We start from the raw sequence: 15,641 nt of genomic DNA on the forward strand, positions 1-15,641 counted from the left end.
TGGACACGACAAAGGCCAAATATAGAGCCGACTTTCTAAATCCGAAATAGACTATGATTTTTTTCATCCTGAAATACTCCGGATTCAACAAGCGATATCTTAAGTTCCATAAAAGCTATTAAGATCGGACAAAAAGTATCAGACAGAGCTACTAGTCTATTTTCTTATTTTTGAATAGCGATAAGAAAGGGTTCAGCTGTCTCTGTTAGTGCCAATTTGAACCGGGTTGGTTGAAAATCGGCATTTTGGTATAGTCAAAAAAAAACATGTCCTTAAAGAGTTTTTTTGGATATAGACAGAAAATGTAACGGATATTGGAATTTGAAAAGGCAATCATGCCTTCGAAACAAGTAGAAGAAATATTTGAAGAGGTAAGGATTAATATTCCTGGGAATAGGGACTCGTTACTCTTTTTCATAAGAACTAATAAATTCTTTTTGAGGCTGAAATGCTTATTTTTGGCACTTTGCACTCAAATTGTACATAATCTTTTCTTTTGGTATGTAAAAATTGAGTTATTTTAGGCTATACGGCATAAACTACTAAACTTTTGTTTAATTTGAGAAATTCTAGGCCAAACTGTTCTCAAATTATTCTTAGGTTTTGGTGTTTTGAAATATCAAATCTTTTATTTAGAAAATTTCTCCTTGAATGCTGACGACAGTTTTTCGACCCTAAGGACCCAATTTACACATTTCAATCGAAAGATTCCCACCTAATTTCGGTCCCATAGTCCCATAAAAAAGCAAAAATTTCCCTGGACTACCCCTAGTTCATAAAATTCTTTATATATATTATTTGAAATATATTAAAAATAGAATTGAAATGACCCATTAAATGGGTTGGGCGTTGCTATAGCTACTCAACAAAAACTTCCATTCTTTTTTGTACATTTCATTGGTCTATTTAGTTAGAAATTAGAATTTTACAATTATTGGCTGCTCTTTTTCAAACATTATTTATGAAACTTTTCAAAGAAATTCAATAAAATATTTTAAATGAAATACACAAGGAAATAATGTAAGTCCCCCAGAAAATTGTTCCCTTGAATATTGCTCCGCGGTCAATTTCCACCAAGATTGATAAAATGTCATAGGAAATTCAAAGAAATTCAATAAAATATTTTAAATAAAATAAATGAGCCCCAAAATATCGCCTCTTGAAAATTTCTCAAATTAATTTTGACCAAGATTAACAAAATGCCATACACGTTTTTTCTTTTATTAGAACCCAGTTTATAAGAACATTGAGGCTGAAATTCGTCGAAAAATTAAGAACATCGTAAGAACATGCCCAGCCTCAGTTTGGAAAAAAATGACAAGCAACTACAATTTTTTCCTCTTTTCAAGCAGTTTTAAACAAACTTAGGAATGGATTTTCTAAATCGAGAGTCAAATATTGTCCAAATTTTACCAATTTTAAGTGCTCTTTATTTTGCATGATATTGTCGATTTAGAGTAGTCTGAAAGTTTAAGAACGCATCTAAGAACATTTCAGGCTGAAAATTGCTAAAAAAATAAGCACATCCAGGCTCAGCCAAATTTTAGGTGTTCTAATAAAAAAAAAAACGTGTAGGAAATTCAAAGAAATTCAATAAAATATTTTAAATAAAATAAATGAGCCCCAAAATATTGCCTCTTGAAAATTACTCCGATTGATTTTGACCAACATTAACAAAATGCCATAGGAAATTCAAAGAAATTCAATAAAATATTTTAAATAAAATAAATGAGCCCCAAAATATTGCCTCTTGAAAATTACTCCAATTAATTTTGACCAACATTGACAAAATGACATAGGAAAGTAACCTTTTGAGAAACTTATTCTTTGATCAATCATTGACATAGTATTATCATCTCTGTCTCATACAGAGCATTGATCTTCTTTATTTTGTTACTTTCTGTTTTTTACGCTCAGTTTTGCTATACTTATGAACTCTATCGGATGAAAATTTTTTTAGGTCTAAGGATAACTCTTAAACTTCAAAATAAAGGTGGGGGCATACCAGTTTGTCGGTGTGTCGGTATTGACCTTTTTTGCGTCGGTATTTCGGTGATCAACAAAAAATGTGTCGGTATTTCGGTGTTTGAGATGCTTTTCGGTGACGGAAAATATTAAATTTTCAATAGGTGATACGGTAATTTTGCTTAAAACGTCGTAAAAGCGGTGCTAAATCAAGGGCTTTTTCTCAAAAATCCCTCTTTTTATCTACTTGGAAATGACAATTAAACTTTCGTCGACGTCGTCGGTGTCGGTATTGCGTTGATTTTGTGAACAAACTGTCGATGTTTCGGTGTCCAACACCCTCGTACGCCCCGCACATAAAGATACTTAACATTGAAGGTATCAATGGTAAATTTAATCACATAGTATAAAGTCATGTTATTGCTCTCGGGTACCTAATAGCCGGGGTGATTGGAATAAGCGCGGGGGGGGGGGTTGGAAAAATACTCAAAACCTAATAAGCGGGAGGATTGGAATAAAATTGTCCTGGGTGGAAAATTTCTTTAAAGGAGGCTTATACAACAGAATTAGGACAAACGAGGGAACTTTCAAAAACATTTTCCCAAAAATTAATAAGCGGGGGGGGGCGGCTATGGGGTACCCGAGAGTAAAGCACTTGGACAATCTAAATCTTGGTCAAAATTAATGGGGGCAAATTTCCTAAAATCATCGCATCCTAAGACCTTAAAACTTGCTCATTTCTTAGTGACTCAGTGTGAATTCCTTAGTAGCCAGCATTGGTGATAAGTAAAGGAGCTGATAATACCAATGTAATGGGAAAATTTTTTATTCAATGATTTGTTCGATTAAATTCTATTGTTTACACCTTAAAGCTCCGCTTGATGTCTATTTCAGACTAAAATTTTACAGTTTTTAAAAGGGTCGAGGGTTCAGTATATTATCAATTTGTAAACTAATGTGTGTAAGCGTTAATATATGATTATCTTTTCCTCCCATTGGCCTCTGTGTACCCATAGTAGATAGACTAAGTTTGGTTGCGTCGCATAAAAGATATCACAGGTCCTAAGGGTTGTCCCCTACCACTATAAGTAGTAAAACATTTCAATTGTTGATGTTGACTGATATTTTCCTGAAAATCGACCCTTTGCTTAATAATAACTTTGTTAAACATGGCTTTTTATCATAATTTTTTTCAGTACGCCCCGATATGGGTGGATAATGGGCGTGGTGAGGGGCGTTTAGTACCCGGTGTTTACTTACAGCGTGATGAAGATGATGCTGATATTGCTTATGTCGAGTTCGACGGAAAGGTTTGTATAATTTCATATTCCTGTGCCCAAGTTCAGGAGTTGCCATAAAGCCAAAGTAATTTTATATTGTAAAGTCTGTTACATCCTTCTAAAGTTGGTCTATTTTCCCCATTTTTGAATGTTTTTGGCTATTTTTACTTTGGAGAACTGTTACTTATGATCCAAGCAGGGCCCACGCCCACGGTAGCGTGGGCCCTGAAGAGAGATATAAAAAGTCTCAAAACATCAGCCAAGTTCAATGTTTCAGAAATATGTAAATTCCAATTTTTTTGTCCTTTAGAAAAAATCTTCATTTTTTTCATCTTTTCATTTTCGTGGATTGGCTCTTTCCGAATTCCCAATGGGACTTAATTTCGCAGATGACACCCGAAATCCGCGAAATTCAATTCCTGCGAAGATTTATTCCATTAAAGTATACGATACACTCCATTGTTCGATAATATTGAAAGTCACCGTCAATGAGAAACGACAGAAATTATAAACGACGCTCGATATTCGATACCCTCTCTATTCGATGAAAATAAAAATATAAATACAAAATGATTGATTTTTCTTTAGACATACTCTTGTGAAATTGACAAATTGCAGCCTCGTTCTGAGACTGGTCAAAATGGAGTCGAGGATTTGTTATACCTAAAGTAAGGATATTTTACAATTGTCATTAGCCAACCTCGTCCCCGTGTATTCCAGGCTTTATTTACGTTACTGATATGGGCGCCAGAGAATAGTCTGGTGTAGGTCCAGCCTTAGTAGGACCCTCACAGAGAGGGAACTTCTCAAAACAATACGTCATAAATAAATTCTTCATTACAACAGGAGCCATCAGTAAAGCATCAAATGCTGAAAATACGGCGGGAACGAGGTTGGTCACCAGCAACTAGAAATTTAGACGGAAATATTTCGTAAAACCGTTAAATTCAAATTTTTTTTGTGCCATCTAGTGCATTTAGTTTTTCACTAAAGGAGTATCACTTTTTTGAGCTCTTTCCGATGGTATATATCGTTTCATATGACTTTAATTTTGAACGATTCTTTATTTTCAATTGCTGATAGTGCAATTTTGCCTTCAACGTCATAGTCTACAAAAATTAGATTTTGACCAAAGAATGATTTAAAACAGCTGTCCATGAATAAAGCCAAATATGATTAAACGTTTTATTCAAGCTTCTTTTTTTTTCGATTTCAGTGAGATCCACACCGGTTCTATTCTTAACAACCTGAAGAAACGATATCAAAGGGGACAAATTTATGTAAGTTCGTGTTATGAAGATATTTATACACACAGGGAAAGCTGAGGGTTACTATTTCAAATGGTGCTCGCATCTTTATATGCAACATGGAGAAATAAAAAAAATCTAATGACTAAAGTACAATGAAAGTCATAATATTTGAGAAAAAACGGAAATTCCCACAAAATCTTAGAACCACAAACGATTTGGAAGCGCTCTAAATTAGGTTGGACGGGTAGAGTTTTAACTCTGAGTTTTAACATCAGACTTAAGACTTAAAGATCTGATCTTAAGGATCTGAGGACCTTAGGATCTGAGGAACTAAAAGTCAAAGAATGGTCCAATAGGGCTCAGAATATAGCCTGGAAGTCTATCAACCCCTCCCGAATCGAAATATTCGAATAAATTTATCAATTTGCCCAAAACCCGAACTTTATTCCTGAAAACGAGGAATTAACCAAAATTCCCAATATATTTTGACCGAGATTTTAGGTCCAACCATTTTAAAGCCGATTGGAGAAAAGCTCAATTTCGACCCTTCGATTTATTCAAAGGGATAATCGAATTGTTACGGTCTTTATACTGCACATTCTTTCCATAGTCTTGAGAGCAAAACCTCCAAATCTTTTTGTTTAACTCTTTTCCAAAGTATGACTATTTCAGAAATCTTTGAAATGGGTTCAAAATTCTTTTGATTTCCTGCTAAAAGTGAAAAACTTTGATACCTCGTCTTTGGAAAAGAGATAGAGAAAAACATTTGGAAAGTTTTCTTAGAACCATTAAACCTCGAACCATTTGTTTGTCCCTTTAAGAAAATGGTTTTTGTGAATTTGAAATGAAAACGCTTTTGATTTGCAAAAAGTAGGGGTCATTGTCGCCTGGCACTCCTGAGGGTGAAGACGCAAAATATTTCTCCATGAAGGGACAGACATAGATTTATAAAGCCTGAAGGGCTAGATGGAGTGCTTTAAGCTCTTCCAAGCAAAAAAAGTGATTATCGCAAAAAATATTGAAAAAACCTGTGAAGCTTCTGATTGGTCAAGTGCTGAAATTCTATTGTAATGTCACGTGACTTAGGTAGGATTTCCTACCTAACCTCGGCACACTTTTCAGCAAAAGCACGATATCTAGCCCTTCGGGCTTTATAGATCTATGAGGACAGATCATTTGATGGTTGGAAGTATCACCGACGGTCCGAAGTATCTAAGACTTTAGGCTTTTTTGAGAATTTCTACAAGATTAACAGATGATATGTAACACTTTGTTGTACGTAGTGTAGATTATCTTTCAAGAAATAATCTGTTTCAAACTTTCAGACATATCTTGGTCATCTATTATATGCAATCAATCCGTATCAAACTTATGATTTGTATGATCGAGACTATGCTAGGCAATACAGTGATGCGATGTATGGTAAACTTCCTGCGTAAGTTTGGAAAATTTGTCTCGTTTACTTTTCTTGTTTGTGTTACATTTCTACAAAAATATGACTTGTATGAAGGAGACAAAGTCACGCACTATATTGATGTGTTGATAAACTACCTGCCTAAGTTTGAAAAAATTTGTCTTGTTCAACTTTCTGTTTGTGTTACATTTCTACAAAAATAATAACTTGTATGGTCGAGACTATGCTAGGCAACACAGCGATGCGATGTATGATAAACTAGCAGCGTATGTTTTGAAAGATTGTCTCGTTTATTTTTTTGTTCTTTTACATTTCTACAAATAATAACTTGTATGATCGAGACTACCTCATCGGCCAAAACTTAGTCACCTCGTCAAAATTTAGTCACTAAGGGCCGACTCATAATAAAGTTTTGGCCATTTCTAAATTTTAGTCGTCCCAAATTTTAGTCGGTCCAAATTTTTAGTCGGCCCTAATTTTAGTCACCAAGCCAAAGTTTAGTCACTTAGGGCCGACTTAGTTTTGGCCGATAAGGTATGCTAGGTGATAAAGCGTGCGATATATGGTAAATACCAGCGTAAGTTTTGAAAATTTGCTTGTGTATAAGAGTGTATAAGAGTTGGAAAAATTTCAGTACATAACTCGAGATATTGAGCTTCCGAAAGCGCAAAAACTGGACAAAACAGCTGTTTCTGGCTGAAAAACACTGAAAAACACTGTTTTTAAGGATTAATATCTCGAGTTAGGTAAAGAAATCACCTATACTCGCAATATATCACTAATCTTAATTTTTTGAGAGCTTTCCAAAAATATACAACAGGTCTCCGTGTTCTCAAGCTAAAATTTTCATTAATTTTTCACCCTATGATTTTTGCTTGAGACCGTCGTATTTGTCCGAAAATCAAACCAAAGTGTCCGAAAAAAAATTGGCACCCAAGTTATTTTGATTCCCCTACCCCTAAGCTTTCCAAAAATGTATAACAAGTGCTTTGACTAAAAAAATCGAGCGACCTCAAAAAAACGAACAAATTTCCCCCTACTATATTATCTTTTTTCCGGTCTGCACTTTGTTGACCTATGACCTGTGACCTGTTGACCTGTGACCTGTGACCTGCGTTTCGAACTAGCCGTATGCTATAATGCTAAAGATAAGTATACTTTGAGCTCCTCGTGGTGGGGGGGGGGGGGTGTTGGAGGAGCTCTCAGGCTTGTTTTCAAATAATTTTAAATCAAGTTATCAAATGTTTCACATTTTGTACATTACTCAACATTTCTCGTCTACTCTGTGTTTCAGTACATCTCTTACATCTGTTAACCCACTTATTAAAGCTATCTAGCTAAGCTCTATTGGCTGACCTTCCAGCCTCGGCTGGTTTATTTCAATTCAAATGTCTTTTTAAGCTGTAAGAAAATCAATTTCTTCTGAAATAGAGCACGATCCAAACAATTGAGGTTCGAGTAGAGATATAGAGAGATATAGAGATCCGACTAACTTTTCAAACTGTTCAGCAAAATCAAAAGTCTTTCAAGCTTAAGGCCGGTCTCCACTTTCGCGCGAAATGGGCGACAGTTTTTTTCTTAACCTTTTTTGCCTGAAGAAAAGACTACGTCATAAAAAAGTTTCGCGCAAACAAAAAAAAAAGTTGAAGGAAGTTCTGCTTTTTTCATCTGTTACGTCAGTTTCAACCAATGGAATTGCTTCATTTTTCAACCAAGCAATGACCTTACAAAAACGGCAAAAAGTTTTCGCTCATGTCGCGCGAAAGTGGAGACCGGCCTTTGGTATAGTAACTATTCGAATCATCCAACATCAGCGAATGAAAACGAGAACTAGCTATGAATCACAGATTGAAATAAATGAAATTGTATGTACTGTTTTGTATATATTTTTCAAAATTGCGTTGAAAAAAGAATATGCTGCTTGAATCTAACAAAATAATAGGAACAAAAGACCGTTGTTGTATCAGTACAATATGACAAAACTAGATAAAACGTTACGTAAAGCTCTTTTGCCAATTTACAATTTTCGGCGTACTTTAATCTCAGTAAAATATGGATGATATTTGAAATAATAGTTTATTCTCTGATACCATTTCCTTGTTCTGAACGCGTCATACGGTCCGTTCAAATTGTGAGCAGCCGCTTCATAGCCGGTGCAATTGTTAGAGGAACCATTTATCCACCAGCCTGCAAACTGATGTTTGGATGCGCAGCTGACAAACGGGTCAGCGCCGTCGTGGGGCCAATCCCAAGTTGAAAATCGTTGGTTATGTTGAAATTGTGTAAAGAATTTTGGGTTCAGATTACCAGAGGGTCCGGCGACTTCTAATTGATATCGATTCTCTTCATCGAGGACATTGAAATGTGAATAGCGGTTGGTAAAAAGGATATTTAAATGTTGGATCTTCATTTGAATCATCAATTCAGAATTATTCATTGCTTGTTTAGTAAGGAGGTGTATGTCATCATTTCCTTGCCAAAATTCGTGGTGAAGATGACCAAAGCCTCGGCGATAATCTTTCCATTCACGAAAGAAATTGACCGATCCATCCATACGTCTTTGAATGACGGTCCAACCGCCTCCTGAAGTTGTTTGATCACAATAAACTTGAGTCATTCGATATCCATTCATTGTAACTGTATAATAACCATCGATTGACATTCCGTTATGTCGATGTGCAAGGCAATCGCGTTGTGGTGATTGGTTCCGGCAATCACAATAATATTTCTTGGGAAGACTGAAATCATCCTTACAAATACAGGGTCCACAAAAACGATCAACACTGTATTTACAATATTGGGAATTGAGTTGTTGTACCTCTTCCAGTCTCACGTATTTAGATTGCAACTGGTTGTAATTCGTCTGCATGGTCTTGAAATTGCTGATAAGAGTTTGCACATTGTTTTTCAATATCTCTAACTCGTCAAAGCTGTTTCCAGCTTTGACCAAACATAGAGTTAAGACTATAGTAACAAATTTCAAGTCCATTTTGATTCAATTCAATTATTCTTTAAATTGATTGATTTAGTTATAGCCGAATGTCTTTTATACTTTTTGGGAAAATGATTATGTGGGATGCTTTCATAAGTTTGGATTTTTCTAAAAGGACTTATGTAATTTTGTCAGTAATTGTTAATTAACAAACATTTAACCAGCATGATTTGTTTTTGTCACTTCACAGTTAGTCTTAGTAAAATACTATAAAAAACTTTAAAAGACTTTTTTAATTTATTCAATCCATAATCCATCCAAAACTCAAAATCATTCATTATGTACAAACTAGCAGATGACTGAGTCAAAATTTGATACCAAGGTGTCGAATCCCGAGGGGAACGGGGGGGGGGGGGGGGGGGGGGTCATCCATTCAGAACGCTACGCTGTACGTACGTTAGATATACTCTGAGATATATCTCTAAGGATATAGGAAGTATTCCGAAATTTGTCTTTCTTTAAGGATTTCTACTTTATTGTTTAAGTCGGTGTTTGTACCTGATGGACTTTTCAGAGATCTTTAATATCATCTTTTTAGCGATATCTTCTTTGATGTTATGAATTTTTTAACCTTATTTTCAGAAATGACGTATTTTTCCACGAGAATTCCAATGATATATAAAATATTCCAGAAAATCAGGATTTTCTGATTTTTACTATAGCAATTTTTTAAAACGGTTTTATCATCTAAACTCTTCGGAAATCTTTTGTTGATACCATAAATTTTCAAATTTAAATTAAAGGAGTAGAAAAGGATGAAGAATTTCACAATTTTCGATTTCGGGTGACATTAAAAGTGGAATATTTCATCCTATGTCACTCTTTCGGTGAATATATTGCTATTTTCTGAAAGATACACTCTTTACCATTACACTCGTGTAATTTTCATCCACAACATAATACTTATTAGATTTTAAAACATTGTTTTGGACAACCCCTTTTTTATCAGTATTTTTGGAATATCTCATCCTTTTCTACTCCTTTCATCATTTTGCTTACATTTTCTAATAATTTATATGGTACACTATATTTGAGAGTATAATTTCAAGACGGAATCTTTCATAGATAAGGAGTAATTAACTGTGGAACTTTTCATCCATCCGCACATAAGAAAGCTCTCATCCTAGATTACTCCTAGTTTTTTCCTTAAACTGTAGCTGTTAAACTCATCCAATTAAAGCCGGACTAAAAAAATCGGAATATTTCATCCTATCTCTTTTTCTCAAAATAAATTGAAATACTCAAATAAAAGTTTTCATTAAGAAAGACTGCCTTAAATAGGAGATAACCAAAAAAGACAATGTGGTACATTCAAGAAAAAACACTGACTTAAATTTAGACGATCAAAGCTTTTTTTAAATCGTCGAGAAATTAGTTTTTGTTTATAGTATGTTTTGGCTTACAAAAGGGATGACGAATTTCACCGTATTACCATTATTTTTTGAGACAGTGAAAACATTTGTACAGCTCTTCAATATTTGTATCACGAGAGTTAGACATAGGACTGAAATTTACAAAAAATGTTACGCAAGCGCTTGAACGCTAATATTACATAATCTTATATAATTCCAATCGGTTACACTCTTTTTTAATAAAAAAAAAACAATAAATTTTTGTTGACGCTCGGTTCTTCTTATTTTTTGGCATTTTGAGCCTCAAATTATTCTTATCATTCATATGTTATTGTTTTTAGAGCAATATTGAGTCATTTTATGAGTTTTATACCCGATTTTTCACACTTTAATCCTTAATTTTTTTGGATATTAGCATTTCAAGGCTCAGCATATTTCGTAAATAGTTCTAACTTTCGACGAGTTTGAGCCTCGTTGTTCTTATAAAATTGTTCTTACATAAAAAAGAGTATACTTCTGCGGAGAAAATCTTTGTTGAAACATTTTCCACGGAATCTACTTTAAAGGGATAAAATTTCGCGGGGACTTAATTTCGCGGTTGGCACTATTGGGTGGCAATATTTTCATGATTTTGTACCTTTATACTGTCAAATCATGCATATTGGTTGTTGAAATACACATTATTTGCGCTTTTTTTATGCAACTAACCATTCAAAAAGTATTTATTTGACATATTTTGAGTTTTGATTAGAAACATTTCGCGGATGGGGCCCTTCCAAATTTTCATTGGGATTTAATTTCCCGGATTTTCGCGGATGACACCCAAATCCGCGAATTCTGCGGAATTTAATCCCCACGAAAGTTTATCCCATTAAAGTATTCTGATTGTCTCTGGAAAGTTACATTACACAGCGTCCTCCCCCTGGATTTAAATGGGCAATTTTTAGGAATTTGAGAATGTGATAATTGATGGGAGATGTAATTTTATAACTATATAACTGAAATATTGTGAGTCGCTTCTTCACTAGACTAGAGTCTACTTCTGACTGAACTTTGATGCTTTATGATGATTTTGATGGCGCTGATTCTAGTGAAGTAGACTAGAGGATAATGGTCATCTTGGATTTATATGAAAATTATATGAAAACAACAAAACAATAAAATATATTCTAAAATCCAAACAAAGTTTACGAGCTGATACTAAAAACACAAAAATACCTCCTAACTTTGAAAACAATCGATCCCTTGGTCATAGTTTTCTGTTTGTTTTTCTCCAAAAAGGGACTGAATCTAGTGGCCTGTATTTGCTACCACCTCAAGCAAAACCAAAATATAAAGTCTGTCAAATTACACCGGGCCACCCAGTCTATCAAAAAGCTATAAGTTGCCCCCGGGCTACTTCTCCCGACTTCTCCACTAGCTGTTATAAGTCTCTTCAGCTCCCTTTTCGAAAATATTTTTTTATTGATTTATTCAGAGGTATTAAAAGACAATAAAAAGTAACAAGATTTATTGATGATTTCTCATTAAATATCTTTTGCTTCAAAAATCAAATTTTACACTTAAGTGTAAATACTAAATTTTACGGCGAACCTTAATTTCACTGAACCACGGCTGGTTTTGACTGAAAAAGGTAATCCGATTATACCAATTCTTTGTACGGTATTTATCGTACGGGCCGTTCAAATTGTGACTGGCTGCTTCATCAGTTGTACAACTATTCCTTGAGCCATTGATCCACCAGCCAGAAAATTGATGCGTGTAAGCGCATTTGTAAGATGTAGCTCCGTCGTTGTCCTTATCCCAAGTCGAAAATTCCACTTTGTTTTCATATCGGGTGAAATATTCCGGATGCCAATGACCGGACGGCCCGCTCACCTGTAACAAGTAATTACTTCTTTCACTGCCGACTTCGAAATGCGAGTATTGGTTTGTGAATAGGTAATCAAGACCTTGGACTTTGATTTGAATCATAGCTTCGGAGCCTTTTGGGTAAAGAGCTTGAGCGCATAGGACGTGTATGTCTTCGTTGCCTTGCCAGAACTCGTGGTGAAGTTGTCCGAACCCGATCTGCCAATATTAAAAAATAATACAATTTAAGGTAGATAGATAGAGACGATATTTTACGTCGATATCCCAGTAATCAAGGATTTTTAGACAGTCTTACGACTGTTTGCATGGGGTCCACAGCCAGCCGGCTCGGCTATCTATGAACTGAACGGAACATTGGAAGGAGCGGGGACTCGAACCGCGAATCCCTGGTTTGAGACGCTGACGCCTTTGACCACTTGGCCATCGCTCCTTATGTTATAACCTTACAGTGTGCGTCTCTATGAGTCTCTATAATTAGGACAATTATTCTGGCTGCTTCAGTTAAAAAGAACCTCCAAATTGAATAGTATAGCTGTATATTGAGAAAGTTCGAGATAAAGAGAACACGATACATTAACATCAGTAGACAGCTCTTTATTCTTTTTGCCCGGGTGGGGGTGGGCATTCAAGGTAAACAACCGACCGTACGTGCGGCCCTTAACGGTCCTTTTTCCAAGCTTCCAACAGTGCACTGAAAGGGTCAAAACGAGCTAAGTCAAAGATGAGAAAAAGTACACTCTAAGGGTGAAATTTTTTTTAAATCTGACCATATCTTGCCTTAAAATGGTCGAAAACTAAAAAAAAAAAACACACCGTAAGGGTCGATTTTTCGCCCGAATTTACTCAAATTTGGCTAGATTTTCTATGCATGGTTGTTTTTGAATCAAGTGCCCCCCATCTGATGGTTCTTTGTGACTAAGCTCGATTAGGTTCGATATCGAGAAAGGGGTTGTCTTTCCTGTTTACCTAGATTGATAAATAATCATGAAAGTTTAATCTTTAAAAAAGAAAACGTTTTATTAAAAGAAAAATTACCTTGTATTGCTCCCAAGTCCTGTAGAAATTTGTGGACCCATCCATACGTCTTTGTATAACGGTCCAACCACCTCCTGAAGTTGTTTGATCACAATAAACTTGAGTCGTTTGATATCCGTTCATCGTGACTGTATAATAACCATTAATTTTCATCCCATTTTGTCGATGTGCAAGGCAATCGCGTTGTGGTGATTGGTTCCGGCAATCACAGTAATATTTCTTGGTGATTTTTAAGTCATCTCTGCAAACACAGTCTCCACATTGGCCTTGAGCCTTAAGCTGGCAATAAGATGCTTTTAGATTAACACTCTTCTCTAAGTCAGTGTACTTTGACTGCAATGTACTATATTTTTTATGGATATCCCTGTAGTTGTTGAGTAGGAGAAGGAAATTACTCTTCAGTTGTTGAATATCAGCTGTATTATCACCAGAGATGGTTGTGGTTGAGTGTAGAATGACCAATAGAAACGCAAAGATTTTCATTTCGCTTTTCCAAGAATCAGCCCCAAAGTCGCGATTTATGGATCTTCTTTTTCGAAGATAGTATAAAAACTACTTTTATGGACAGCTTAGATGAAATACTTTAAGTATCTGTATCAAAAGTATTTTTGACAATTTTCGAATCTATGCCCGAGAATACTATCTGCGTTGGAGGCCTTTTAGAAGATGCTGTCCTATAAATGGATATACTTTACGCTCCATCGTAGAATTAAAAAAAACCTGTTGACAAAAGAAGAAGCAATCTTTTAACTCCTCAGCTGGCACATAACGTTGTTTCAACGTTCATCTTTAGAACGTTAGATAAACGTTAAAACAACGTTGTGTGTCGGTTTGGTCATGTGAAAATCACTAGTTTTATTATTTGATCAGCCTTCGAACTCTCTTACGTTTGTGCGTTGGACGTTTTTGAAGTATATCTCTTAAAGTATGTACATAGAAAGTTTTTCAATTGCAATGTCAATTTTATTTCAGCTGTATTTACATGAAAACGTGGGCTACGTTTCATCGAACCCATCATCTGTAAAGTATTAACATTTTATAAGGACAAGCTATATAAGAACGTAAGTCTTCGATGGCCCATATTAAGAAGTTAAGAACAATTTAAGACTTCACAGGGTCACATTTTCTTAGAAAATCACACAAGATATGAAAAAGAAAAATTGTGAAAATAAGAATATTTTAAGAACATTTCTAGGTTTAAATCTCAAAAAGTTAACAACACGATCTGAAGGCTTCAAGAATTTTTAAAGGTTTCTGTTATACGTATGCATTGTCTTCGAAAAAGTTGTCAGTTTTTGCCAAAATGTTTCTGTGGGTACGTTTAGGGTGTCAACAAAGGGGATACGTGCTCACGGTTAACTACAAAGAATTTCGAACTTTTAAGATACCAGGTCTCTAGAATTTTCCTGGTATACAAATATTTAACCTTTCTAAAGATAAATCATAACGGTGCCAATGCCGGTGGAAATATGATGTTTCAATCCTGGAAATATTAAGAAATATGTATTTCCTAAACTTTGGAAATACAGAAAAGTCATATTTCCATATTTACTAATGTATATGGAATTATCATATTTTCAAGATATTTGCAGGATTGGAAATCCCTTATTTTTCTCAGTATTGGAAATCCCTTATTTTTCTCAGTATGGAGTCTCTTTAATTCGAACCTCTATAACTCGAATGTTTCCTTAACTCGAACACATTTGTGTTCCCCGTGCGTGTTCGAGTTATGGAGACTCCACTGTGAAATATTGCCATAAAGAAAGATTTCGGTCATCAGTATAAATCCATAAATCTTCATCCAAAATAAAGAGAGGAACGTTGTTGGTTTCAAGAATATACTTTGATTCGAACAATAGGGTACTTTTTACAAATACAAAAAAGCATTTCCATCCTTAAAAATTTTGAACACACTTCAGGTAATACACACTGTAATAAAAAGATAACTTTTCATATGTTTTTAATTCTGTATATTTCTACGAACGAAATTCAGAAAATTATCTTGTAATTACATAATTTAGTTATTGCAAGCGTCTGATCTTGATTTCTGAGAAAGTTGGTTTCCTAGAGGCATCAGATGTGTCCCAAGAAATTCTACTGTAGCAATTCCTCATACGATATTTATCATACGGACCATTCAAGTTGAAATTCCGACTGGTGTCTAAACATGTATCTTTGGCACCATTCAGCCACCAGCCAGAGAATTGATGATCAAGTGCACAATTCTTCGACGGTGACCCATCGTGGTCTCGGACAAAAGTCACTTAAGTGTATCAAATAATTGCTTCTTTCGCTATCCACTTGAACGTGGGCGTAATATTGATTGTATAGGCGGTCCCCGTGCCCTTCGAATTTAAGTTGGATCATAGAGTTCTGAGCCTTTTGGTAGAACAGCTTGTGCTGATAGAATGTGAATGTTGTCGTTACCCACTGACCCTTATATAACCCTGGACCAAGCAATATCTGCCATCTTTGATTGGA

The 15,641-nt window shown here is 35.1% G+C and overlaps 3 protein-coding genes and 1 long non-coding RNA gene across 5 annotated transcripts in view; 2 read left to right on the forward strand and 2 right to left on the reverse strand.

The window, feature by feature from the left end:
- The window catches only part of LOC136797854 (meiosis-specific with OB domain-containing protein-like), a 42,856-nt gene extending 39,587 nt beyond the window's left edge, over positions 1–3,269 (forward strand). Inside the window, exons 14-15 of one of the 2 annotated variants that reach the window (XR_010845307.1) lie at positions 296–371; positions 3,162–3,269. The gene's annotated coding sequence lies outside the window, so the exon portion shown is untranslated. The remainder of the gene's footprint in view (positions 1–295; positions 372–3,161) is intronic. The other variant, XM_067054436.1, reaches the window with a different exon arrangement.
- Positions 3,270–3,837: 568 nt separating this feature from the next.
- On the forward strand, positions 3,838–5,925 carry LOC136797855 (uncharacterized). The gene is made up of 3 exons (XR_010845308.1): positions 3,838–3,913; positions 4,462–4,525; positions 5,821–5,925. It is a non-coding gene; the product is annotated as an uncharacterized lncRNA (long non-coding RNA).
- Positions 5,926–7,926: 2,001 nt separating this feature from the next.
- On the reverse strand, positions 7,927–8,898 carry LOC136797799 (fibrinogen-like protein A). The gene has a single exon (XM_067054383.1). The coding sequence runs from the start codon at positions 8,896–8,898 to the stop codon at positions 7,927–7,929; it is 972 nt and encodes a 323-aa protein (XP_066910484.1).
- Positions 8,899–11,761: 2,863 nt separating this feature from the next.
- LOC136797856 (fibrinogen-like protein A) lies at positions 11,762–13,729 on the reverse strand. Its single transcript, XM_067054437.1, has 2 exons — positions 13,161–13,729; positions 11,762–12,323 (listed from the first exon to the last, which is right to left on the reverse strand). The coding sequence occupies exons 1-2, from the start codon at positions 13,641–13,643 to the stop codon at positions 11,829–11,831; spliced, it is 978 nt and encodes a 325-aa protein (XP_066910538.1). The 5' UTR covers positions 13,644–13,729; the 3' UTR covers positions 11,762–11,828.
- Between the last annotated feature and the right edge of the window lie 1,912 nt (positions 13,730–15,641).

The sequence above is a fragment of the Clytia hemisphaerica genome, unplaced genomic scaffold (assembly GCF_902728285.1).
Source record: "Clytia hemisphaerica strain Z4C2 unplaced genomic scaffold, Clytia hemisphaerica genome assembly, whole genome shotgun sequence".
NCBI classification, from domain to species: Eukaryota; Metazoa; Cnidaria; class Hydrozoa; order Leptothecata; family Clytiidae; genus Clytia; species Clytia hemisphaerica.